At 38.1% G+C, this 26791-nt stretch overlaps 2 protein-coding genes across 8 annotated transcripts in view; both read right to left on the reverse strand.

Moving 5' to 3' along the window:
- Nucleotides 1-2022, reverse strand: part of LOC131455544 (ATP-dependent RNA helicase DDX3X-like) — a 30637-nt gene extending 28615 nt beyond the window's left edge. For all 6 annotated transcript variants that reach the window (XM_058623243.1, XM_058623241.1, XM_058623240.1 and 3 more), the window contains exon 1: nt 1713-2022. In XM_058623243.1, coding sequence (XP_058479226.1) covers nt 1713-1757 — 45 coding nt within the window. In that variant the 5' untranslated portion in view covers nt 1758-2022. The remainder of the gene's footprint in view (nt 1-1712) is intronic.
- A 4152-nt stretch (nt 2023-6174) lies between these two features.
- LOC131455579 (sodium/myo-inositol cotransporter-like) lies at nt 6175-11720 on the reverse strand. Of its 2 annotated transcripts, XM_058623300.1 has the most exons (6): nt 11647-11717; nt 10670-10744; nt 9009-10059; nt 8711-8906; nt 8462-8589; nt 6175-8378 (listed from the first exon to the last, which is right to left on the reverse strand). In XM_058623300.1, exons 3-6 carry the CDS (start codon nt 9646-9648, stop codon nt 7165-7167), a joined length of 2178 nt encoding a protein of 725 aa, XP_058479283.1. In that variant the 5' UTR covers nt 9649-10059; nt 10670-10744; nt 11647-11717; the 3' UTR covers nt 6175-7164. The 2 variants fall into 2 exon arrangements, with proteins under 2 accessions (XP_058479283.1, XP_058479284.1); XM_058623301.1 differs by lacking the exon at nt 10670-10744 and having other exon boundaries at nt 11647-11720.
- Between the last annotated feature and the right edge of the window lie 15071 nt (nt 11721-26791).

A 26791-nucleotide genomic window follows, 5' to 3' on the forward strand; every position in this document is an offset into this window, starting at 1 on the left:
TGAAGAAAGAGAGACATAAAAAGTGGTTTTCAGACATGCAATGAACTGAGAGAGGCTGTATTCGTGAATGTCCATCTTCCACATAGGGAATTCTCCTGCTAGCTCCATGGAATAAACACCATTGAATGCCCATGTATCCAACAATATGCCCCACTGCTGTTCATCACGTTAACTCAAATGACAAAAACTGTCTGAAAATTGCAAAGTTACATTTTTCTACCAGAACAAACCACATAGCCATTCTTATGCATAACTTTCAAGAAAGCAGTTTTTTCCATCAATGTTTTAGGGTTCCTTTTATTTTTTCCAATTCTGTATAGCTTTTTAAAGGCACATAACAACAGATGACATAGTCCTTTATAAATCCCACAGTGGGGAAATTTACATTATCTTTACTGTCTACTGCTGTGACAAAGATAATAAATAATAGACATGCATTTTAAAGTACAATAGACAAACATTAAGACTATAAAAAGTTAAAATAGAACGTACATCATACACATTAAGCTACCAGGAGACATTGTAAATAGGTGAAAATACACCTAATATGAATTCATCATCATCACTGAGTCATGAACCAGGAATCCAAAAATAGCGTTAGAAAATGAATGGATGGATGGGTGTCGAAGATGGCATATAATCAACCATTGTCTTTGCTTAAGGTCATGCCAGTTTTCCATGTTAGAGGCTTCAGCAAAATATGTTTATGAGTGTTAGCCATTAGGAGTTAACATACACTAAATAGTAATCAAATCTTACTCAGAAGTAACACTGGAATATTTCGTGCTTTATTCATTTGAATATCAGACATGATTGAACTAAACTCACAATTAAAAATAGAATTACATTTATTAAAGAAGAATTATTAATAGAAAACTTGACCAAAGAGAGCAAAAATGATCAGCTAAAAATCCGATGTGTCTAAATGAAGTGAGGAAATACAATGTGCTTTATTATATTTTGATTTATTTAGCCTGCTTAATTTGCATTATTTAACTAAGACAGGGAATGTTCGTCTAACTGTACACCTAACTCCCCCGTAGACATCTTGTACTTTTTAGCTGCTATACAACTGTGTGACAAGTCAGACACACATGCACTATGTTGCTGGTGACGCAGTTAAATATTTTTTTAACGAGACGCAGTCAAAACAAACATTTAAACAGTGTAGCGCTCCATTTTAATAAAGAGCCGCAGGGCTCATGTACCAAACGCCGCATTGTTTGTGTGTCAAGACCCGCTAGCTCCATCCCCGCATACCTCCATTTTATTATTGTGTCAAGCTGCACGACAAACGCAGAAGTTAAGTTGATAGTGCGTTTCATATGTTCACACGGCTGCGCCGACAGAACCAAGAAGTGTCGTTTTGTCATTTTACTACAGAAACAGCTTGCTATCACTAATATAAGTAACATTGCATGCTTGTAATTACACGTGGCCAATTCGATTATAACAGCCCTTGCCGTCCTCATAAACTACTAGTACACTAATAAGTAAACCAATACATCTTCCTCATCTTATTTTATTACCCCCGCCCCGCAGCCACCTTGATGTCTGTGGGTGTAGAATTCAACTGCACCCGACACCAGCTAGCACGATAGCATCTCGTTAGCACCATCTTTAAGCTAGCCGGCAAGCTAACATTAATCCAGCCCGTTATAACACATTTTGTCAACTGAAGATGCTAAACATATTAAACCGACGCGGCTTACCTGCTGCTCTAGACCGTGGGCATTTTCGACGGCCACATGACTCATAACTATAGAATACGGAGGAAAAATGTTGTCGTTGAAAAAGGACCTCTTTGTTTGCCGGGTTTGATGTAATGTAATATTTGTCCCCTGCCTTTGTTTTGTCGGCCGTAACAGCAGATGACAACTATTGCATTGGTTTACGACGGTTACATATAACTTTAGAAACTGCTATTGTTGAATTGAACGTCGTGATAAATTCCTCAATTTTAGCTGCAAGGATGGCACTTCGTGCAAACTCAGCTGTTATCGGTTTGCTCTTCAGGTACCAGTCAAGTCAAACCCACTAAAATATATAAGTACTTCCGGTTAAGACAAAAAAGATTTCCCCAATAAGCATAAAGGAAAGTAACCCTTTGCTATAAATGCATTTAATAAACACTATAGCCTATCCATAAAAAACATTTTGAACATTTAACATTGACTATACGCTATAAACATATTATACATTGTATATAGACGTTAAAAAAGGAACCCAATCCCTGGACTTCCGGTCAGATATTGGGTAACACTTGCTAACTTGACTGAGTCATAATTAATCCAGAAACCGCGAGATTTTATTTACTTTTCATCGCGAGATCACAATAAACTAGAAGAATATCATTCATCTCGGTGGAGCACAGAGCTTATTTTCATTTTTCAATTAAGAATAATCAAAAATAAAATAATAATACATAAATGTCTAGTGCCATTTGTATATTTTGTTCAAATCAAACTGATATTGATGACATCATATAGTAAATCCCATTTAAACATACTCTACATACTCCAAGTGGATTTGTAAAAAAAAAAACCTGTGTCTCAAAGGTTTTGTGAGATTTTATAGGAGAACTGTGGTGAGAATGATTTGAACAAACAGAAAAGCAATCCTCTGTCTGCAAAAAGGTGACCCCCAAAGTCAGTCATCATCTACCGCTTTATCCTCCACCAGAGGGTCGCGGGGGGTGCTGTGCCAATCTCAGCTACATCGGGCGATAGGCGGGGTACACCCTGGACAGTTCGCCAGTCCATCGCAGGGCCACACACACAGATAGAGACAAACAACCATCCACTCTCACACTCACTCCTATGGTCAATTTAGAGTGTCCAATTTAACTACTCCCCACATTGCATGTTTTTGGACTGTGGGAGGAAGCCGGAGAACCCGGAGAGAACCCACGCACACACGGGGAGAACATGCAAACTTCATGCAGAAAGGCTGACCCCCAAAGGAATATGACAAACTCAAATCTGGTTATATATTAGACTATTATATTCTATAATTCAAAGAAAAGGGAAAGAGAGAGTGTTATAGTCCCAATGACATAAAGATTACTGTAATTCATACAAAACTGAAAATCTCCCTATAGTTAACTTTGTTTTCATAATTTTGCTTATTTATCTGTAGGTTTGCTTTGCCAGTATCGTTATTGGTTGTTGGTGTTGTCTGTCTGTGCATATCTGACCAAAGTAAGCAGATATATTTATTTTAATTATTGTTATGTCTCTGAGCCTTTAAAGTACATAACCTGAGGGGTGTGTTCATGTGTGCATGGCCGTGTCTGAGGAGATTTGAGATCTTTTTAAGTACACATGAGAAAGTCAAATCAATAAATGTAATTCAGCAGCAGTGTTTGAAGAAATTATTTTTTTGAAGAAATTATTTTCAAGTTATGCTTTTCATGCTCTGCTCCTTCGTGCAGCATTTTTTTTATGTCAAGCCTGACCCAGTGTTTAACCATTCCAAAACTGTACTATAATGATGGAAAACACAGCAATAATGAAACACCAGCAGATGCTGTCTGTCTTACCTAAAGAGGCAAATATGACAGGCAGCTATAACAATAATAATAACTCGTTCTGCAGGAAAGACACACTCACAGGATGCTAGAAGGTAAATGGTAAATGATCCATATTTAAAGAGCACTTTTCTAGCTGCTACAACTTTTGCCATTCACCCATCCACATCCATTTACTCACAATTATACAGTGCATCTCTGTGCAGCACATTTTCTACCACTCATCTTTCATACCTATTCACATGCTGCCAGCACATTCATCAGGATGGACATACAGACAGACACCCAAACTAAGGCCTCATGCTGCATTCCATTTGGATCAGAACTCGAGTTCCAGAGAGAAGTCAGTAAAAACAATGAGAGCTGGGCTAGCCATTGTTAGCAATACCATGACAAAGTGATGACAACTTCGGTATTTTGTGCATGCCAACAGCATAGCAACATGTCTTCAGATAGAAATGAAACAGTACTATGTTGTGTACGACTGATTAACTGTGAATCAAATATGACAGGAGTGCTATTAATAGTAAAAGTAGCAGTGCTTGTGCTAAGGGTGCCATGATATCACTTTTTGGTGTCTAACACAACCTTGGGTATGTACCGATACTGATCTGATGACTGATCTGAGTGATTTTAAAGCCTTTCAACTATGAAGCGGTTAAGAACACATTTGTGTTAGCTATTTTAAACAATTTTAAAGATTGAATTCTCCAGCTATGTAACATTTTGACCAATATCAGACCGATACCAATACTGAGCATTGTATAGATTCATCCCTAGTTTGTATGGAGGCAACCATCTTGGAGTGTGCAGTGTTTATTAAATGCATTTATAGCAAAGGGTTACTTAAATTTATGCTTATTGGGGAACCCTTTTTTGTCTTAATCGGAAGTACTTATATATTTTAGTGGGTTTGACTTGACTGGTACCTGAAGAGCAAACCGATAGAGGTGAGTTTGCGCCAAGCTACCAAGTTGGAAATCCAAGATCATGTGGCATCAGCCTCAGTACACAGGTGTAATAAATGTTGCATGATGTGAAATATGGGATTGAAGCTGACTAGGTTGAAATCCTGCTTTGACTGAGGACACCATACATCAGTAAAATGTAAATGGAGTTCACACAGTTATATGAACTTCCTCAAGTGGCACCCTCTCCTGATGGAAAAGATTACATGATTAGAAACCATGATGGACTGCACTGTCTTCTATTTCAGCACAAACTAAAGGACTTTGATTATACAGTATTTGCACCTTTGCTGACAAAACAGCATTTCTAAAAGACATACATTTTGTGAAGGGTTATTCACCTGAAGACATAAGAAAGAATGAGAAAGAAAAACATTCTTGTCATATTTTGCAGTGAGCTCGTGTGGGAAGGGTTTACCCAGTAACTTTCCACTTGTAGTCTGTAACTTTCCAGAGCAGCGCAGGCTGTTCTTCACGACCTAACTGACTGAGTTGTGACATGTTCACTTGCTTTGTTTAACAGTTGGTGAAAACAGTTTCACATTCCATGACCTGCAGGTAAGTAATGATGACTTAAGCTGTGAAGCCCAAGTTTACTTTCTCTTTCCTATGCATTGCAAGTGTCAATAAACTGCAGGTGACTGCACAGCCGCTACTAAACATACATGAGTAAGTAAGTTTTGTTGAGACGGCTTAACAAAGATGAATTAACTATATTATTATTTAGATGGGTTACATAGCGGGTAGTGGTTAGCACTGTTGCCTTAATGCAAAAAGACCTTGCGACAAAGTCTGATCCAGTGGGTTTTCTCCAGGATCTCTGGTTCCCCCCCACAGTCCAAAAACATGCAGAGGTTAGTTGGACACTGTAAGGCCATATCCACATGGAAATGAAACAAACGTAAAGTTTTTTTAGGTAGTCATTGAAGAAAATGTAATTGTGATCAGATAATAGTGTATGATATAGAAATGTCCATCAATTGTAATATTTGGTACACTTTCTCTATAAAAGAAACTGCTATTGTGAACAATAATTTTTTTCCATTTTTTTGTGTCAAGCGCATGAGTTCAGAGGAAGCCCAGAGCATGTGGTTTCTCAACACTCTGCAGTGTTTAACATACAGTGGCCCTCATCCCACCTGCAGGGCTTTAAACAGAGCGTAACGACCAGTTTGATCAAATGTTGTCCAATAGCAAAAAAAAAAAAAAAAAAAGCGAATGTACTCTATTGATTGGTCTATTTTGTAACTTTTGGGAAGTTAAATATGCCAGGCAACAAGCCGAGAATGTCACGCGCAACGGAATATCATGGACACATGTACAGACACACATGGAGTCTGAGTTGACTGTCTAGAGCTAGACTATATCTCTGAGTGCTACCGGATGCTGAAACATGTTTTCTTTGTCAAAATGTCATAAAACCAACAAAAATAAATAAATAAATAAATAAATTAAAAATAGGAGATGACCCGTGGGCTGTAAATGGTGACTCTACAGTGCTCTACAGTTTGGGGACATCACATAATAATCAGTCTGAAGGAGCATATGCTCAATCTCATGATGTATCCAAGAACAATTGTCCAAGCACTGGGTGGCAGCTATCTTGGAATCCTATTTCGGGGAGCACACCATATGTCAGCAGCACTGACCGAGACATTAAATAAAAGGAGACTGATGCACAGTAAATCCATCCTTGTTTTAATTGTGCAAAATGCATCAAAATTCACATTTACATTAATAAAAATAACATCTGAGTAGAAGGCCGCTTTTAAGTTTTAAAGAGTAGTACAAACCACAAACTCAGCAAATTGGATTTGCATACAGTGTGGATCATGAGTATGTGTAGCAATAAGAAGGTATTACTAGTGCAGATATGTTAAAATGTTCTTTAAAAAATGATGGGGTTAGATACATATTTGCATTAAAATAAGTTTTACTATGACATTTTCACAGTGGAATTACAAAAGACATCCCCATTGGGACAAATTAAAAAACATGTTATTATGTATACAACAGAAAACTAGCCTACTGCATGTAACAGTAAACATCAATTAATTCAGTGTCATATATTGTCATACACAAACACTCATCGTAAATGTAAAACCATTCATTTAGTCATAGTATACAACATGCTAACACATGTGCTACTGCTAATTCAAACCTGCTGAGTTTTTATGAAATTTAATGCGATTTAAAAAAAAGGTGAACAAATACAGTACAATTTGAGTGATAGAAATCTTATTCCATAACAACAAATATACATTTTATCCAGTCATTCTGAGTAAAATGTACATTAGTGCATATGTTTAAATCTTATTTTTGTTTATTGGCTTAACAAATGAGAGTATTTGCTATTTTTTTATTAAAAATAAGGGATGTAATTTAATGTAGTTATCCGGAAGACTCCACCCTAACAGGTGGAGTCTCCCGTAAATGTGTTGTGAAGTAACCCTAACCCTAAACTAAACCAAACCCTTTGTTGTGAAGTCAACATAGACAATATAGAATTTCTATGTTGTCTATGTCTATGTAAAAATCTCAGGTTGAACAGTTGTCAGTGCTGTACTCATGAGCACCTTTGGTTTGGTCAATTCCAATTTTGGTCATTCAAGGGAAGCCGTTTAAGAACACATAGAAGTGTGGATGCTCAGGTTTACTTGGGGGGGTCTATATAGAAAAATAGATGAAGAGGAAGATGCCAATGGAGCAAATCACGACCATTCCTAAGGTCAGGATGATTCTGGTTTGGGGAGATTCTTGGAGAAGCTCATCAGCGGTCATTTCCTGTTCCTGAGCTATAATGACCTGATCCTTGGATGATTTCTCCCTGAAGCCACACACCCACTCTAGCACCCTTATGCACCTCCGGCTGTGTGTCCCCCCTCCTTCAAAGCAGCCCTCCTCCCCATCCCTTACACCCCCTCCATCTGCTTCCTCTAACATTTTGCGTTCAGTAGTCATTGTACAGCAACTTTTCTGGACTGGATGGTGGGGTTCAAGGTTAGTGACTGTAATAGCATGGCCATTGCTTGGTTGACCATTTTCACAATTGTCAATGCCATTGAGTTGGTCTCTGTACTCTCCTTTACCAAGCTCAGTGTTTCCATTGTTAAGGGGCTTCAGAGAAATGATGCTCTCCTCAGCATTTTCTTTTACTTGCAGTTTTAACTTCTTTCTCTTGTTTAAACCCCACAGAGTAGTTGTTGCGATTTGTTCTTTTGTGGGGGGTGGAGTGCAGAGACTCACAACAATGGTCACTAAAGCGGATACCCAGAACAAGATGGCCGCCACATACATGAAATGGATGTCTTTGATGAAAGACGGGCGCTCATCCGGTTGGTCACAGTGAGGTTCACGGTAAACAAATGCTAGCACCAGACGCACTGCTCCAAGTATAAAGCCTATTATCCCACCCCAAAAAGCACCCATCTCATTGCATCGATGCCATAGGACTCCGAGCAAGAACAGAGCAGCGATGGGTGGAGTCAGATAATCGGATACTTCTTGGATGTAATAGAACATCTGTCCTCCCTGCATTTCAATAATGACTGGCACCCATGCAATGCTTATTATCACCATAAAAACCACAAACAGTCTGCCGACTATCACCAGCTCTCTGGAAGATATTTCCTTCCGTAGCATCTTGTAAATATCCAGTGTAAAGATGGTGCTTGCTGAGTTGAAGATGGAGTCCAGGTCACTCATGAGAGCTGCAATCATGACTGCCATCATCAGACCTCGGAGGCCAACGGGCATCACTGACATGACAAGCCGCGGGTAAGCCACGTTGCTACAGCCAGCTGCTGAGCCACATACTTCCAGACAGTGTTCGGGACTGATACACACCAACTCATCAGTGAATAAGACCCGGGCAATCATCCCTGGAATCACCATGACAAATACATATGAGCATACAATCAAGCTTTAAGATGTTAGAGATAGGAATAGCGATTAATGACTCTACCTGGGATGACGATAACAAACATGGGCAGGATTTTCAGGAAGCCAGCCATGATCGTAGAACCTTTGGCATGGGCGATGTTCTTTGCTGCCAGAACCCGTTGCACAATCACTTGATCTGCACACCAGTACCTGGAACACACAGCAATTATCACTACATCTAGTGATTTAGGACATACAGTTAAATGCCCACGCCTGCACTTAACTGAAGCTCAATAATAAAAAGTGTAAAAGGAAAGACTTAGACCAGTACCAAATAGAGGCAGGTGTCTGGCCCAGCAAAAAACCCGGCCAAGGCAGGTCTGGATCTTTTGGTCCTCGAAAGATCTTCAGTGCATCTGGCCTTGGGTTGAGGTGGTGGTAGCAGGATTCAGAAAATGTCAGGTTAGGTGAAGCCATCAAGATGGCTGAGATGTTTGGCGAGGCTTCCATGTACTTGACCCTTAACCCTTAAAATAACATGGCATGATGTGGTTTACTTTTGAGAAAGTATGCAGATAAAATGAATTACATTGTATAAATAACTGATAGAACTTCAATGCACAATGAACCTTCAAGTCCTCCCACTTTGACGAGGCTGATGCCTGTAAGACAGAGAGCTCCCACAATCATGAGGAACGCCTGGACTATGTCCGTGTAGATGACAGCAACCAGGCCTCCAGTGACTGTCAGCAAAGCAGTCATGGCGATAAGCAGGGTGATCGACAAATACAAGTTCCACCCAAATGATTCCTGGATAAACAAAGCTCCGGCATAGAGGTTCACTGACAACTTGGTGAAGATGTAGAGGATAAGCAATAACACTGCAAAATACACCTTCAGCCGTCTCCCTCCGAACCGTTTGGACAGGTACTCTGGCATGGTGTAGACTCCTGACTGAATATAGACAGGGATGAAAATCCAACCTAACAGCTGGAGCAATAACAGGGCATTCAATTCCCACGCAGCTACACTCAAACCAGTCGCAGCTCCAGATCCTGCAAGTCCAATAAAATGCTCACTTCCTATGTTGCTGACGAATAGGGAGGCCCCTATAGCTGCCCAGTTCATGGAGCGACCAGCAAGGAAGTATCCACTCACTGTGCTGCGATTGGATTTCCACATCGCCAAGAACCCAATCGCTAGCACCAGGATGAAGTAGAGCATTACAACACTGATGTCTGCCACTTCCATGGCACCAGTAGTGGCCATGTTTGAATATGTCAGCTGAGTTGACACCTAGGTAATTTCAATTTCAAGAGTGAAGTGATCTTTGCACTTTCTTAACTAGGTTACAGGGGGTTGATGATTACAATAATTAATATTCAAACAACTATTTAACTCTGACCTTTGGGTGAAAGTGGCCAGTCGATGTTACAGAGCTTTGAGGGAGAAGCTGGGTAATATAGTAATGTATCTGTCGTTCAGTTTTAAGCAAAAATAAAGGGAAGGTGTTCGATAATAGTTCCTTCTTGATATTTTTAGCTGTCATCCAATTCTTGTATCCATTCCACTTTGGTTCATCTTTGTGAATCAATGCAGGTAGTGGTTTGGCAGCTTAGAAGAATACAGTGTGCTGTATGTGTGTTTTGACTGAAGGAGCCACAAGCGGTCATCTTGATTCTGCAACACAAAAAATTTACAAATTAATTTCGGCTCTTGGAGCTCTTATTTTGAAAGAAACATATTTATAATTTATGATACACAATTAATTGATTGGATCTGTTGTGGCTTGTCTGTCTTTCTCACGTCTCTCTTTGAGAGGACAAGCCATGACTTGTCACAATGCTGATACTGTAAACTGCATACTCATACTGTTTTAGTCCCCGTTCCTCTCATTCATCCCCCATTTTTAGCCTGGGGAAGCTCTGTGGAGTAAGTTGCAAGATGTGCATGTTGGGTCTGCCTCTAGTGTGCTAGGGGGAACCATTTATGATTGGTTCCCTTTTTTAGGGGATTCTGTAGTTGTCCAAAACAGTGCCCTTGCCAGACTTCTCTGCATATTGGTTGGAGTTTACCCAGGCTAGGTTTGTCTTATTGTAAGTCGCTTTGGATAAAAGCGTCTGCTAAATGACATGTAATGTAATGTAATGTAATGTCTTCTCCTCTCTATATAATACTCTTAGGTCTGCCTTACAATATTTGTATGTGTATGCAGCCGGATGGAAGAGGTTAAAATAATGTATATTGTGATTTGGCGATATATAAATACAATTTGATAAAACATTTTCACCTGTCTCCTCTCCAGGCAAGAGTTATTTCTCCTTAAATATACTCTGTGTATGTACACATGAAAGTACATTCTATCCTACATAAACCAGAAAAACATGTTACGGACACTCCCAAAATGCACTTATACCCCCACATGTATATTATTCTAGAATCATTGGTGTCATTGAACATTGAGAACTTTGCGGGTTTTTCCTCATGATGCTACTAACAGTATATATATATATATATATATACATATATATATATACATATGGATATATAATGAAATAGTGGGACTAGATATGTTTCAGCTTCTTCCCACTCTCTTATGAACATGGATAATTTAGATTAAGTTATTGTTTGGTCTTCGGTTGATTGTTTACATTTTTGTTTGTTGTTGTTTGTATTTTATGTTTCATGTTTAAATATCATCAAAATGCCTGTTTATTTTGTCAACTTTATCATTACATATCAAAACAGACTTTTATTTTGATACTCTGTAAAATATTGCAACATTGCAATATCATGATGGAATATTGTGATTTTATTTTAATCTCATACGCATACCCCTGCATCCCTGCAGTTGTTTTCCACACTTGACTTCGCTTGACTAAGTTTAACTCATACTCATAAGTGTATGCAATTCATGTCTTGAATAAAGCTGGCGTAATAGACCTTGTTCACAGCAGATATTTGTTAACATAAAATAGTAGTAACAGAAGATTAATCAATAACATTAATGTTGGTTCACTCCAGGTTTCAGAGAGTCAGAGTTTTGCTATTACAACAATTTTATTTTCATTTTTAATTCATTATTTAGCTGAATTTTCTGCATGTGTTCCGATAAAAGTCATTCTAGTGACGTAAGTTAATTTTAATTCTTAAAATGTAGTAATGCAGATTGTCATGCAGCAGCTGATGTGTGTGCTACAAAATGTATGAGCAAAAAAAAAGTCTAGATGTGAGTGAGGGTTGCCCTTGTTGTAAGCTGAAACTTACCTCCTCCTGAACTGCAGGTTTCTTGCACGACTTGCCTGTGGAAAGGTTAGTCAGCAGAGTGGGTCGAGTGCCAGACTGCTGATAGTAACAGGGCTCCTCTGGCTAATAAGGAGAATGGGAGACACCGCCCACAGCTGCTGCATCATCACCTGGGTGGAGGATAAATAGACAGGCTTCTGCTGCTGCAGGTGCTGTCCATTCACAGCAGATATGCAGGTGAAACACAGATGTTACAGTTTCTTTTAGCACACTCTTTCTGTATGGATATGCAATCCTTAAAATCAAGATATTTTCTTTAAGTAGCTTCAGTCTTTGTTGTGAATATCAGTGGATGGTGGAGGCTAATTTCACAGGAAAGCACAACTATTTTAATTGTCTGACATCGTCGCGTACATTTACATAATTGTCGAACTGAACCAAGGCATAAGCTAACTAAGCGGCTGCTTGGGGCAAAAAAAAACATTTCAACATATTCAAGAAATCTAGATATGTTTAGATATATTTAGATATTAGTAAGTGTTGATAGTAAAAGTTATTTGCTTTTATTTTGGAGTTGAAGATTGCTCATTTAGTGCGCATCTGTTCTGTTTTAAAATACATGACAGTGGTTCGGTGTAAATAACACAACTAACTCATTAACTAATTAATGCAAATTAATAGTGTTACATTTGTATCAATAATAGTCAAGCACTGCCTACTCCCCTATATATATATTGTATGTGTGTATATATATATATGTATATATATGTATATATATATATACATACATTCATATCAGATGTATTGGCCAATATGGATAATTTGACCAATAATTTGAATAATTGTACAGAATTAGTTACTAAGAATGGTGCAGGAGACGTTAAACAAGAGAAAGGTTGAATTGTTCAATAACTTTAGTTTAATGACGAGTTTGTTCTGCCTGGTTTGGTTATATATATTCATATGTTTGTGCTTGTAAATAGCTTGTAGACTCCATTTGACCTCCACCACTCATGTTGCCAGGTGCACAGCGAATACTTTTTTTCACTTCAGAAATGATATAATGACCAGTTGGCAAAGACGTGTACTAGGTTAAATATGTGCAGATGTTAGAGTGCACACAGAACAGCATGAAGTAAGCAGAACTGTCAACCAGGGTGTGCAGTGATATTAACAGCGACATGAGTTGCCTGTAAACATTACACACTTATGTCACTTTTCCCTCGTGACACCGGCCTCAGCTCCACCAGGACGCAAAACCAACAAAAAAGATGAGTCCCGAGTTAAACTCAGATGCTCGTCTTACCTGATATACTAGTGAATGAAAGTGGGTGAGTTTATACTGACAGCTAAAGGATGACATTACAGAAATGTTCCCTGTTTACATGCACTGCAGTGTCCTGGAATTTTTGTTATTACAGAGCAGCATTTCAACATATTAAATATTAATTTGTGTTACTAAATGAAAAAAAAAATCTAAATTCTCAACGTTTTATATGGGGACTGGCAAACTATTGTGACCCAAACATAGCAACTAGTTACGGCCATATCATTATACATTATTTTGAATTGATGAACAAATCATTGCCAAATACACTTCATTTTAGGCATGTTATTTAAACCATATATACATAAATCTAAACTAAAAGGCTGGGAACATTTTGTTATTTTGTTGAGGGACCCAAACGAAATCGCCTGTGACCCATCTGTGGGTCCCGACCCCGTGTTTGGGATCCACTGCTATAAGCTGTGCTCATTCATTACATCTTTATTTTTTACAATTTTATTCAAACATTTTTTCAAGTTTTCCTTTTTACTTCCTCCAGTTTTCGTCATTGCTTGTTTTTCTACTCACTGATGACGCCACAAAAAATGATCACATCGGGATTGTGATGCTCAGGAAATCCAGAATGTAAACCTGTATGTAACACACAGATCTTAAAGTGATCTTTTACATTACATTACATTACATTACATTACATTACATGTCATTTAGCAGACGCTTTTATCCAAAGCGACTTACTTAAAGTGATCTTGTTTATAATATACTGTATTTCCTGGGAGGAACTTTGATTATCAATCTTGAAATTCTTTTCACGAGTCTTTACTAGTGAGTACATTATGTTCTGGTGACTGTTGCTTGTCAGGTTATTCCAGTTTATTAGGTTACAGCACATGACCCTGGTAAATTTTGTTTTAATGAAACAGGAGTGGATTATTGACACTGACTGAAAAAAACAACACAATTACACAGTGTTACTCATAAACTCGGCTGTTCAGGCAGCAAACGAGCTCTGACAGTGTGGACACGACATGACCTGGCTGTACTGTCACATGTCTGCGTGAATACTGTGTGAGTTGGTGTGCGTGTGTGTGCGTGTGTGTGTGTTTTACCACTATCACACTTAGTGCACTGTCACACAGTCATTGTCAGGACCAGTCCAGTAGTCCTCATGGAGGCCAAAACCAGGTCCTAATGAGGCAGGACTTTATTTCGGAAGAACTGATTGTCAGGATGAACCAGAATGTGCGCATGCGCTTGTATTTGTTACCACATTAGGACCTTTTCTGGCCTAAACACTAACTTTGTCAGGACCAGTAGTCCTCATGGAGACTAAAACCTGGTCCAAATGACACAGAAACTCATTTTTGGGGAGCTGGTTATTAAGTTTAGGGCTTAGGTTTTAATTGTGGTTAGGTGAAGATTAGAGTGAGACATTAATTGGTAAAGGTCAAAATGTGTGTGTGTGTGTGTGTGTGTGTGTTAACCATGAACACCTTTTTTTAAATCCATTACCGAGTCGGGGATGACCTTCCCCTTGACAACAGTTTAGTTTGTGCACACATGCCATGATTTTGCACTTTTCTCAAACTATTAGCCACAAACTGTAAGGAAGTGAGGTGCAGAGTCTCTGAAGCAAATCTGTCACGATGACTCCTACTTTTGTTGGATCAAGACAACAGAGTCAAAATAATAGTAAATGACAGTTTTAATGAATCAAACTTCAAAAAATGTAATACATTTTTTTTTTTTTACAGAAAAGAGAATTCCTGTTCAGTTCCACATTTCATCTGGTGTTTTTAATATGTCGAAGTGCAGGAGGAGCTTTGATATGCTCTGCACTCTTTAGCCATATCTGGAAATAGAGTAAAAAGCAAAAATAAACAAAAAACAGTAACTCCCATATTTAAAACCTAATGCAAGCAAAAAAAAAAGTGAAACATAAATAAAACTGTAAAACATAGGGGAGGTGCATGTGTTACACTGAAGCCTATAGGAGCCTCTTTTCAACACCAGATACATTCTATAGATCATTCCTGCTGTTGCTCTTTTAGCCACTAGATGGTGGTAAAGCTGTGTAGCACAAAGATAAATTATGATCCTATCCGTCTTTAAATAAAAGTTTGTCTTTGTTTTAGCTGTCACTAAACGGTAAATGACCTGTATTTGTAAAGTGCTTTTTCTAGCCTTAATGACCACTCAAAGCTGCTACAGTTTTTGCCATTCACCCACACGTTCCTACAGTGCATCTATGTATGCATCAAACATCTTTCATATACACATTCACACACTGCCAGCACAGCTTACAGCAGCAACTTGGATTTAAGTGTCTTGCCCAAGGACACATCAGCATGTAGACTAACAGACCCAGGAATTGAACCCACCACCTTACAATTGAAAGACAAATCGCTCTACCACTGAGCGTCCTCTCTCCACAAAGGCTAAGATGGGGAAAGCCAATGGCTCTTTTCTTTACCCTCAGTTTTAAAATAAAACATCGGTGTGAAGCGTGGGAGCATTGACATCATGAGTGAAAGAAACAAATAGTTAGTTGATCCTACATGTCTAACGCTTCACACCGATGTTTTATTTTAAAACTGAGGGTAAAGAAAAGAGCCATTGGCTTCCCCCATCTTAGCAGCCCTCCGACATAAAACAGTGTAGAAAACATGTACAATCTGTTTAAAATGATGATGATAAATACCTCAGAGGGCAAGTGAAGTTCATTATGACTCAGCTAAACTCAACATGCACACAGTGAAGTTGGCAGCAACCACAGGCCACTGACTGTGTAGCAAGTAAACAAAAAAACATTGCATCCTGCATACGTACACGTCCCACATCCATTCCCATGTATTTTAGCTGTTAGGCTCAGAGTTTCCTGCTTTCTGAAACAGCCTAAAACCTTTTCTAGTGCTTCTTTTACGAAGAGCTTCAAAAAACACCATTGCACAAAAGTCATCTGTGGGTTACAGGCCAAGGTGTTGTGCTTCAGTCAAAGTTTTCTTTTCAATCTCATAAAGAATACAGAATACTCAAATGTTGAAACTCACTCTGTTTCTTCAATTGTTCATGCCATAGCCCCTTATTAGACCACATAACTGACCTTTGACCCTGACCCCAAAAAGTTGACTACAATTTTCTCTTCAGTTTACATAATCTTTACAGACTAATGTAAAGTGGTGCATAATAAAGAGTTATGTGTTCTTAAACATATTTTGGAGTACCTAGATGCATTCTTGAACCAGTAATGCTTGCGGTTTCCATCCAATATTTTCTCCAGTGTCACACTGGCACACAGACTGGTTGTCTGGAGCAGTTATTGCCATCATTGAGGACGACTCACATCTCAGGGGCAGATCTACGGGGCAGATCTAGTATCCAGGGGCGAGCCCATGTATGCCGACTGGAGTCTTCACCCTGATGTGGTGAAACATATCTGGTTCCAGATCGGACAAGCAAACGTGGATGTCTTTGCGTCAGCAGAGAACAGGCATTGTCCTCTGTTCTTCTTTCTGCACAATCAGAAGGCCCCTCTGGGGATGGATGCTCTGGAGGAGGGTATGTCGGTGATCCTGATAGCTCCACGTTGGTCAGGGAAACACTGGCTGGCCCCGATTTTTCAGTTACTGGTCAGCACACTGCTGCTGCTGCTGTGCTGGAACCTGCTGTTTCAGGCACAGGGGGAAGTATTTCAACCCCATCCAGAGAGCCTGGCCATGTGGGCCTGGCCCGTGAGTGGAGTACAGTGGAACTCCCACCAGTGTTATTGACACTATTCAGTGTGTGAGAGCTGTGTCAACACGGTCGCTTTATGGCCATAAATGGCATGTGTTTGAAAACTGGTGCTCCAAGTTACAAGCTGTCTCATTTCAGTGCTCCATGGCAATGGTTCTGTCATTACAGGACCTTGTGGAGAAGAGTAAAGCTTTCTCAACTGTTAAGGCCTATCTGGCTGCTATCTCACTCTGCCATGTTGGGTTTGATGGTAAAATGGTGGGTCAGCACCTTGTGGTGTGTCTTTCATGCCTGCCCCTCGGTCTCAAGTACCATCGCGGGACTATGCCATGCACTGTGCTGTCCTCTTTTTGAACCGTTGGAGCAAGCAGAGTTAAAACTACTGTCTCAGAAGACAGCCCTGTTGCTCACTCTGGCATCCACTAAGTGTGTAGGGGAGATCCATGCTCTTTCTATTAATCAAGCATGTACACGTTTTTTTCCCCCCAAGGGAAACACTAACACTGCAGTTAGTGTGCAGCCTTACCTCGCTTTTGTTCCAAAACGGATGGGCTTACTCGCTCTGACAGAGATGGTTGCATTTCAACCTCCTTCATTCTCATAGATGCATAGATGTCTGAATACTTTGGGTCTTGTTTGCGCTCCAAAGCTTTACATTAATAGGACTGTGAGTTTAGGACAGAACGATTAGTTATTTGTGTCTTGAGCTAAGCCACATATTGAAAAACCTGTAAGCACCGTCTTTCCCACTGGATAGTAGAGGCCCTTGTTTACTCCAGCCTCTGGTGGTCTACTCTCCACTAGGACATCCTGTCACTAACCGACATCCAATAGCATGTAGAAACATGGATGTACATTAAAAAAAATAAAGTTACGTTTTTTTTTTTACATGTTTATATTCACTGCCTGGCCAAAAAAAAGTTGCCACCTTTTTATTGTTGGTAGTCTTGGCAGTTAGTCAGGTCTAGGTTCAGCAACATTATGGGCTCAAAGAATGAGGTCAGCTGACTACCTGAATATACTGAATGACCAGATTATTCCATCAATGGTCTTTTCCTTCCCTGGTGGCATGGGCATATTCCAAGATGACAATGCCAGGATTCATTGGGCTCAAATTAAGACATAATTTTCACACATGGATTGGCCACCACAGGGTCCAGACCTTAACCCCATTGAGAATCTTTGGGATGTGCTGGAGAAGGCTTTGCACAGTGGTCCGACTCTCCCATCATCAATACAAGATCTTAGTGAAAAATGAATGCAACACTAGACAGAAATAAATCTTGTGACATTGCAGAAGATTATCGAAACAATGCCACAGTGAATGAGTGCCATAATCAAAGCTAAAGGCTGTTAGATTACATATTACAATGTTAGGAGAAAAGAGCAATGACACACAATTATTGCAAAGAATGAAATAAAAAATTGCAACAGGTCTCTGTACCAAAACAGATCAATAAAGTGAATTGCACAAATCAAATGACTGAAATGTCACTTCTGCTTCCACATATCACAGCAAAGATGTGGAATTTAGTGAAAATGGTGGATGAGAGGAGGAAAACATAACATTCTTCCACTAATATTACAACAGCAGTAATGTAGTGAAACAATCTCATCCTTGAAAATATAGATTTGTACATGCATTTTCAAACCACAGCTCAAATAATACTACTATAACCAATATATTATAGCTGCTTGTCCTTTTCTGAAGGTCACGTTCTCCCATTTTTTCCTTGTACAAGGGTTTTTCGTCACTCAGTGTGAGAGTCTAAGGACAGAGGGTGTCCCTTGTTGTACAGACTATAAAGCAATTAGTGGCAAATTGTGTTTGTGATGTTGGGCTACATAAATAAAATAGAATTCAATTGAATTGGAAATGTCTGCTTCATACAAACCCATACAGTAGTAACAATAATATATATTTTTTTTTTATTTGAAATTTTTTAATATTTTTATATATTTTTAAGTTTAAACTGGTTCTTTCTTTTTTTCTTTTTATTGTTGGGCTGACCGGGTTCTGGGGAGACTGAAATTTCGTTCTGACCTCATGTCTTAATGTGTGTTGGAATGACAATAAAAGAATCTTGAATCTTGAATCTTGAATCTTGTATTGTCATTAAACACAAAACAGATTACGACCCAAATATATTGTCTACAATGATAAAAAAAAACAAAAAAAGTATTTTTACATTGTGTTTAAACGTTTGACCACTAGTTGGTTTGAGTTGCTCTTCTCTCACTGGACAAAAAAAAAAACAAACAAAAAAACATCTGAATATTGTTTGTGCACATTATCAGACTTTTTCTTAAAATAGACTATTTCTGCTGTTTTATGAGAAATATAGCTGGGATATATGTTTAAAGAGTCTTTGCAGCCATTATTTTCCCATGTTGAAGATGTATTTGATGATATTTAGTGTAAGAATTATGATTAAAATGTTGTTTATTATAATTTGAAATACTCATTGAACTCTTGCTGTTATGTTGTCTTTAACAATGTTGTCTGTCTACAGTATGTAAATTAAAACAGCAAAAACCCAATTAGCAGTAAATTATAGCAGTATTAATTCAGAGCAGTTAATTAATGTAAGCAGAAAATACTGAATGAAATACCTTCCATAATAAATAACTGTGCTGTATCAGCGGCATAATTTGTCCTGCAGATGGCAATACAAGACCAAACAAAGTCAAGGGGGGAAGCATAAATCTGCTGCTTTAAAGGACTTGCATGTGATAAATGTCATTTGATTACAGTTTTTGGACTCTTAATCACATTTTTATAGCCAGAACAATCAGTCAACTAATTACCGATCTGAATCAGTTAATTTTTAAATTAGCATTTTACTGCAACATTTTTTTTAATGATCTTTAGACTCCATACATGGTCAGAGGATAAAAAATGAAATTATTTCCAGATTTGTAGACAGCCAAAATAAAATGTAATCTTCATAATCCCACTGTGATTATTAGTAGATTAAAAAATAAAAGTTGCACTGCTGCCTTTTATTTTATACACATGCTGAGTGTATTTCTTGTTGTTACTGTACGTATGGAACAGTCATGTGACACAAGATACAAGAGGACAGTTCATATAGGGAGCTTTGGAGGCGATGCTATACACTGTAAAAAAGGAAAAAAAAAGTCAAATTAGTCAAATTCACTATCACAAATTGATGTGTGTGTGCAGAAAATAAGAAATTCTAAGATATTCTTAAAGTCATTTTAATCAAGTAAAGGAAGACTTATTTTAAGTAAACATTTCTTACATCACAGAATTTCTTTGCTTGTGATGAATACAACCTTCCCACAGTTTTGTCTATTTTTGGCCTGTTCTTCCTTGTTTTAAAGCACATTACAGTCGGAAAGTGGCTAAATATACAAAATAGTGTTAAATATTCAAGCCAAGTGGATTTTGCTTACCCCATTGGCAGATTATTTTCCCTTACAACAAGTACATTGATATAAATTCAAGAGTATTCAATTGATTGACTCATTTCTTGAAGGGTTGTTTTTTTGCAGTGTAGTGTGATGTTATGGGAGTCCTGTTATCTTCTCTCTCAGCAGCACAGAGAAGGAGGAAGAGGAGGAGGAAGAGAAGTAGGATTTTGTTCTTCCTTAAACACAAACAGGAGCTGAGATGCTTAGAGTTGCAGCTGGCAGATGGAGGACAGAATCAAAGGCAGATGGAAAAATCCCTTCCAACATGTTTATCATCATCAAGTGTGTATATATGAGTGTGTGTGTGTGTGGTGATTCCCTCAGCTTGAATGAACATGGTTTCAGTCTTGATGACCACTCAAGCTTCTTTACACTGTAGTTTTCTATTGGGTTCAAAAGAACTGCATTAAACTGGATTAAATTTTACTTATCAGAGATTCCATGTTAAAGCATGTGAATGACGAATTTTCTTTACTCTTGGACTTAAACATGCGATCCACAAGGTTCTTCTAGGTAGTATTATTTAAACAAACCGTGAAATCATATGACAGTAATCAAGTTATAGGAATGTCTCACAGACATTAAAACCTGGATGACACATAACAGACAAAAGTGAAGTTATGGTCCTCAGCTATAAACACCTTAGGGAAGATGAACATTTAGTCATCCTGGATGGCATTACCATGCCCTCCAGTTCTACTGTTAAGAACCTTGGAGTTGTTATTGACCCAGATTTGTCATTTGACTCACACAAACAACAAGTTTGTAAGTCAGCCTGCTTCCACCTGCGCGACATAACAAAAATAAGAAACATCCTGTCATCAAAGGATGCCGAGAAGCGTGTTACTGCATTTATTACATCTAGACTATAGAACACTGTCACTCATTATTATCAGGATGCTTTAAAAAGTCTCTGAAGAGTCTTCCGTTGGTTCAGAATGCAGCAGCACGGGCTCTGACGGGAACTAAGAGATCACATCACTTCATTGCTGAGCTCTTTACACTGGATCCCTGTAAAATGTAATAGAATTTAAAATCCTCCTCCTCACATATAAAGCACTCAGTGATCAGGCCCTGTCATATCTCAAAGAGATAATTATTCCCTACGACCAAAATAGACCACTCCTCTCTGAAAATGGAGGCCTGCTTAAGAGTAGAATGGGAGGCAGAGCTTTCAGCTACCAAGCTCCTCTCCTGTGGAACCAGCTCTCACTCTGAGTCTGGGAGGCAGACACTCTCCCTACAATAAAGTTAAACTTAAAACCTTCCTCTTTAATAAAGCTTATAGTTAGGGCAGGTTCTAGTGAACTTTGAACCATCGCTCTGTTATGCTGCCATAGACTGTTGGGGGAACAGCCATTATGCAGCAAGCACTCTCTCTCTGTTTATCTGTCTCTCTTTCACTGTTCTTCACATGTCTTTATGTTTTTAAGCAATTTGACATCTTTATTTTAATAATGAATTTGTTTTTTTCTATTTTTATCATTATAATGGGCACATATAGATAACGATAACGAAAAAAAGTTCACATTCTGTCAATTCACTTGTCGATTTATGGACTTATCAATTAGCAATATAACTAATAACCAGCTTTTTGGAAGAGAGCAGAGGACGCAAACTATGGGAACCAATGACACTAGACACACTTTGCATTAGCTATAGGCTACACCATGCCATGGTAATAACTGCACTTTCTCACATTCTCAGCTGTTGCTATGGTGATATGTGTGTGTGTGTACTGTGTGTGGTTGTGACAGAAGTGAGGGAGCTGACAAACTTGAGAAATGTACATGACTTTGTGACCTCAGCAAACACACCCCTGACAGCATGAAGCAGACGGTGTGGGTGTGATATTAAAAAAAGAAAGTTTTATTTGAAGTTGAAGCCTAATAATAAGTGATATTATTCATTATTATTTATCACAATGCAAAAAATGTATTTTAAAGAAAGTACGTAAAATACGTACACTTTTTGTACAAAAAGCAAGTTTTGCACGAGGAAAATAATCACATTTTTAGGAAAGAAATATCAGTTTGTCTTTAATCAGATATGACAGATAGCTTTAAGCTTACTAGTAAAAAGCTATGTAAAATATAAAATGTTATAAATATAAAATAATATATATATATATATATATATATACACATATATGGCTATGGTTTTACATGTTATGGCCAAGCAAAATTTGATTACCCCATTGGTAGAATCTTCTTAAAACAAGTACATTTAAATCAATTTAAGAATATCTGACAGATGTTTTAGTAGGGTTGGGTTAGTAACTGTGTCTGTAGTGCAGCTATGATAGTCTGGAATGCTGCAGAACATCAGTTGCAACAGTTTGAATATAAAGGGGATACAATACAGCCAAATCTTAGTTAAACTCTAAGCCAAAACAACTTGATTCTGTTGGCACTCGGCTGTTGGCTGTGATGGAAGTAATTAAGATACTCTGAAACCTGATTGCTGCAATTCCCGTTAGAGTCATTACTCATTCGTGGAGATGACTTTAAGATTTTGTAGCTTGTTTCTGCGATTTCATGCAAACCATTGTTTCGGCTTTTTGATGATAATTAAAGCTTAAAATAATACAAGGCAACATTTATACTTTAGCATGAATTTCATACTGTACTCCAATATCTGTGATATGGCCACAGATTATGACATAATATGACATAAAACCACGACAATTCCTCTACAGTGTACATGCTGTACATGACTGTTCACGTCAGCACATATTCGGTGCTCATTTCTTTTTTTCCTTATTTCACAACAGCATAGACCTGGTGAGCCATAGCTTCTGTGAGCTCACCCCTACAATCAGACCACTTTCTCTGTGGCGAAACGTTGTGTTTTCAGTGAGTCCACGACTCTAAGCTGATTTATACTTCTGCATCGCCTCGACAGCTACAGCAAGGTCTGGGTTGAATGACGTGTGAGTGGGAAGCTTTAGCAGCAGATTTCTTTAACTTATAAAGGCCACGCACAAGTATAAACCTGACTTGTTGACTTGGAGGAGGCGTGTCGCGGTGTCTGAGTGGGATTTATGACTGTGCAATTACACTCGACAACTGTAGGGGCGCTTGTGAGTCCATCCATCCATCCATCTTCTACCACTTTATCCTCCGCATGAGGGTCGAGGGGGGGTGCTGTGCCAATCTCAGCTGATAGGGCGATAGGCGGGGTACACCCAGGACAGGTCGGCAGTCCATCGCAATGCTTGTGAGTCAAAAATCGAAAATGTTGCCTTGTATTACTTTAAAATTAGATATGTTTTTTCTTTTTAGGCAAAAAAGGGGAAAAATTACACAGAAATTAGGCTTTTTTTAGCATCTTGAAAAAACATTTTTTACAGTGTAGCACACAACCCTGGAAAAACGGTAAGAACTACACTTCAGTGGTAATCACAAGATTTTCCACATCATATAGACATATGAGTCGATACGTATGTACAGATAGTTGCTCCATGGTGTCCTGTAGCGACATAAATAAGAATTAACTGCAGTTTATTGCAACTTGATTTCTTTGTTGATTGATTTGCATCAGTTGCGTAATGCATGAATTGATAACATATACAGAAACATAACGACAAAATAATCATAGCACTGGATATGGGAAGTAGAACAGAGTAGTATAGAATAGTATGTTTGTTTACATATATATATATATATATATATATATATATATATATATACATACATACATATATATGTATATGTAGATATGTATTTTTTTATTGGCAGTCTCAAGGAGAGTAGTATATACAGTGGTGTCAAAAAATAAAAATAACATAACAATGTGCAGAATACTAAGATAAAGACATATTTCTCAGTAATAGAGTAGGATTTCAATGAATGGATGGTTCTGATTGATCTTTTATTAGAGGTTATTAAATGTGATATTGTGTTAAGGTATAAGTTAAGATCAGAATTTTCAAAAGTCCATAAAGGTACTGTCTTTGAATACACTGCAAAAATAGATTTAAAGTAAAATAAGCCTTGTTTCTGGAAAATGTTTCTTATTTTGCCCAAAAAGTAAAAAAAATAAATAATTTGGTAAGCAAGTTTTCCACCAGAAAAATGATCCTACGTTTTGGCCAGTGGCACATTACAGCTTCAAAGCAGCTGTAGATAAGGAAGCTCACCCCATTGGGAGATTATTTCTCTTAAAAAAAAAAACTTTTTTAATAATTGTATTATATAATAATAATAATATTTGTTTATTTCTAGTGGGGCTGTTTTTGCAGTGTACTTTTGTTTTAAGAAATTCAATTTGGCTAGACTGATGAGCAGATTAATCATATACTGTTCATTATTAGAGCAATTCAAATTTTTGAATGTCTATAAATAGGATTTTTTTTTGCAAAAACAGCTTCCATAGTTTTTGGCTTCAAATGTACTTGTAAATATTAAACTAAAATGTCCTCTTTAATTCTTCTCCTCTGTGGGATTAAGATTCCATCCGAGAGAGAGAGAGAGAGAATGAAAAAGAGAGAGAGGGAGAGAGAGAGAGAGAGAGAGAGAGCGAGAGAGAGAGACTTCAATCTAACCTCACTCTCAGTGTTTGCCTTTCACCATTTTTCATTCCTTGAATGCTGGTGTTTTAAATAAGGGCGTCTTATTGTCTTGGGGACATTTGATCCTCACACACGGACACACACACTTGGAAAATATGCTGACACCATGTGCAAACTCAGCCTTTTTTTTAAAGAAAGAAAAAAAGTTGACAGATGAATGAAGAATAAAAAAAATCTATTTTTTTCCTCTTTCCACTCTGTTTTTTTCCCTCCTCCTTCTTTGAAGTAAAGAAAGATGAATTGCACCAGCACTCGGGGCTATTATGTAATTTCCATGTGTGTGACTGAGTGTGTGTTGGCTTTGTAACATTTGTCTTGAAAGTGCAGTGTGATTCATTCAGTTGTGATTAAAAAACCAACTGAAGCACACAAAAAAGCTCTCAGTGGTTCTGAGATTTCCAACAAAAATATCCTCATCAGAACCAGGTTACATACATAAGGTCCATTATAGCAAAAGAAAGAAACCTTAACTGAGATAAAAAGTGGTTACTATTGCCACCCTGTTGACCACTGATGGGGAAAATGACAGCGTTACATACATGGAATCATGACTGCACAACAAAAAAACGACTCTAAATGCTGTAGTGCTGTTACAGGAATACACTAAAAACAGAGAAGAAGATGTAGACAACCTTTGGACAACAGCTGTGTCTCAATAGTCACCGGTCCTCCTTCTACTCCCGAGAGAAACTTGGCAGGCTGTGCAGGGAGACGTTAAATGTCACCCTCAACCGTTCAAAGCTGTAAATCACAGTTCTTCCTGCCCCTTGAAAGCTAACTATTGGTTTTACCATTAATCAGCAAAAAACATCCTAAAAATGATCCATCCATCCATGTCCTACCACTTTATCCTCCACATGAGGGTCACAGAGGGCACTGTGCCAATCTCAGCTGACATAGGGCGATAGAGGGGGTACACACAGATCACCAGTCCATCACAGGAGACAAACAACCATCCACTCTCACACCTACGGTCAATTTAGTGTGTCCACTTTACCTAATCTCCAAATCTGCACGTTTTTGGACTGTGGGAAAACCCACATGGAAACTTCATGCAGAAAGGCCCTTGTTCTGACCGGGTCACAAACCCAAGTTTTTGTACCAGTTTTATCAGTTTTGATGGTGTGTGATGGAATATGATTCACAAATATAAATGATCTCCTCACAGATTTGTGATTTGAACAACAAATGTGTATAAAAAAAATAACTAACTATTTAAACTGAAGTATCTCACTAAGATGAACACATTAACACATCTAATTCTTTTGCATATCCCGTTATGAGGATGGGAAGACGAATAAATAAGTATTATCAGGTTACTGTATAGTATTTCAATTGGGGGGGAGGGGGCGGAGGGGGGGGGGATAAACTTCTGTCCTCTAGGGGGCATGACAGAAAATAATTAAGAACCACTGGGTTAGGGAAAAACCGGGGCACAGTTTTCTAGGATTCACACCTGCAGGGTCTGAACTGATACTGGCTTGCAAATCTAAAGTTGCCTTGTGGCAGCGGAGTCTCTTTCTGTGCGATCATATCCCCACCTGTTCTTATTTAAAGAAGGAAGGCCCAGTAAAAGACAAAACCAACGCAACTCTATAATTATTAATTAGTCACAGCAGATCATTTTGCACATGAAGTCCAACAAACACATTTATTTGCTTTTAGCTCTTTTAATGTCTCCAACAACTCCTGAATATCTGGCTGTTGTTAAAAGCTAAATGCTCCTCCAGCTATATTCTGTATAATATTTAATGCCAAACAGGTCATTTTGAGTCTTACACTGTACATTGACCGTAGGTGTGAGTGTGTGTGAGAGTCTCTATGTGGCCCTGTGATGGACTGGTGAACTGTCCAGGGTGTACCCAGCCCATTGCTCTATGTCAATAAAAAACATTTTCCTATATTGACAATGAATCAGTGTGACAATTATGCTTGTCCATTTTAGCATCTTTCAGTGCATTGTTTTGTTTATTCAGAAGTTGTGATAAACGCTGGCTAGCTTCAAACACCACACGTATAAAATAAGCTATATATATATATATATATATATATATACATATATGTATATTTATGTATATATATATATGTATATATATATAATATAATAGATAATGATTTCATGAATGCAAAGAAGA

The sequence above is a fragment of the Solea solea genome, chromosome 2, assembly GCF_958295425.1.
Source record: "Solea solea chromosome 2, fSolSol10.1, whole genome shotgun sequence".
NCBI lineage: Eukaryota > Metazoa > Chordata > Actinopteri > Pleuronectiformes > Soleidae > Solea > Solea solea.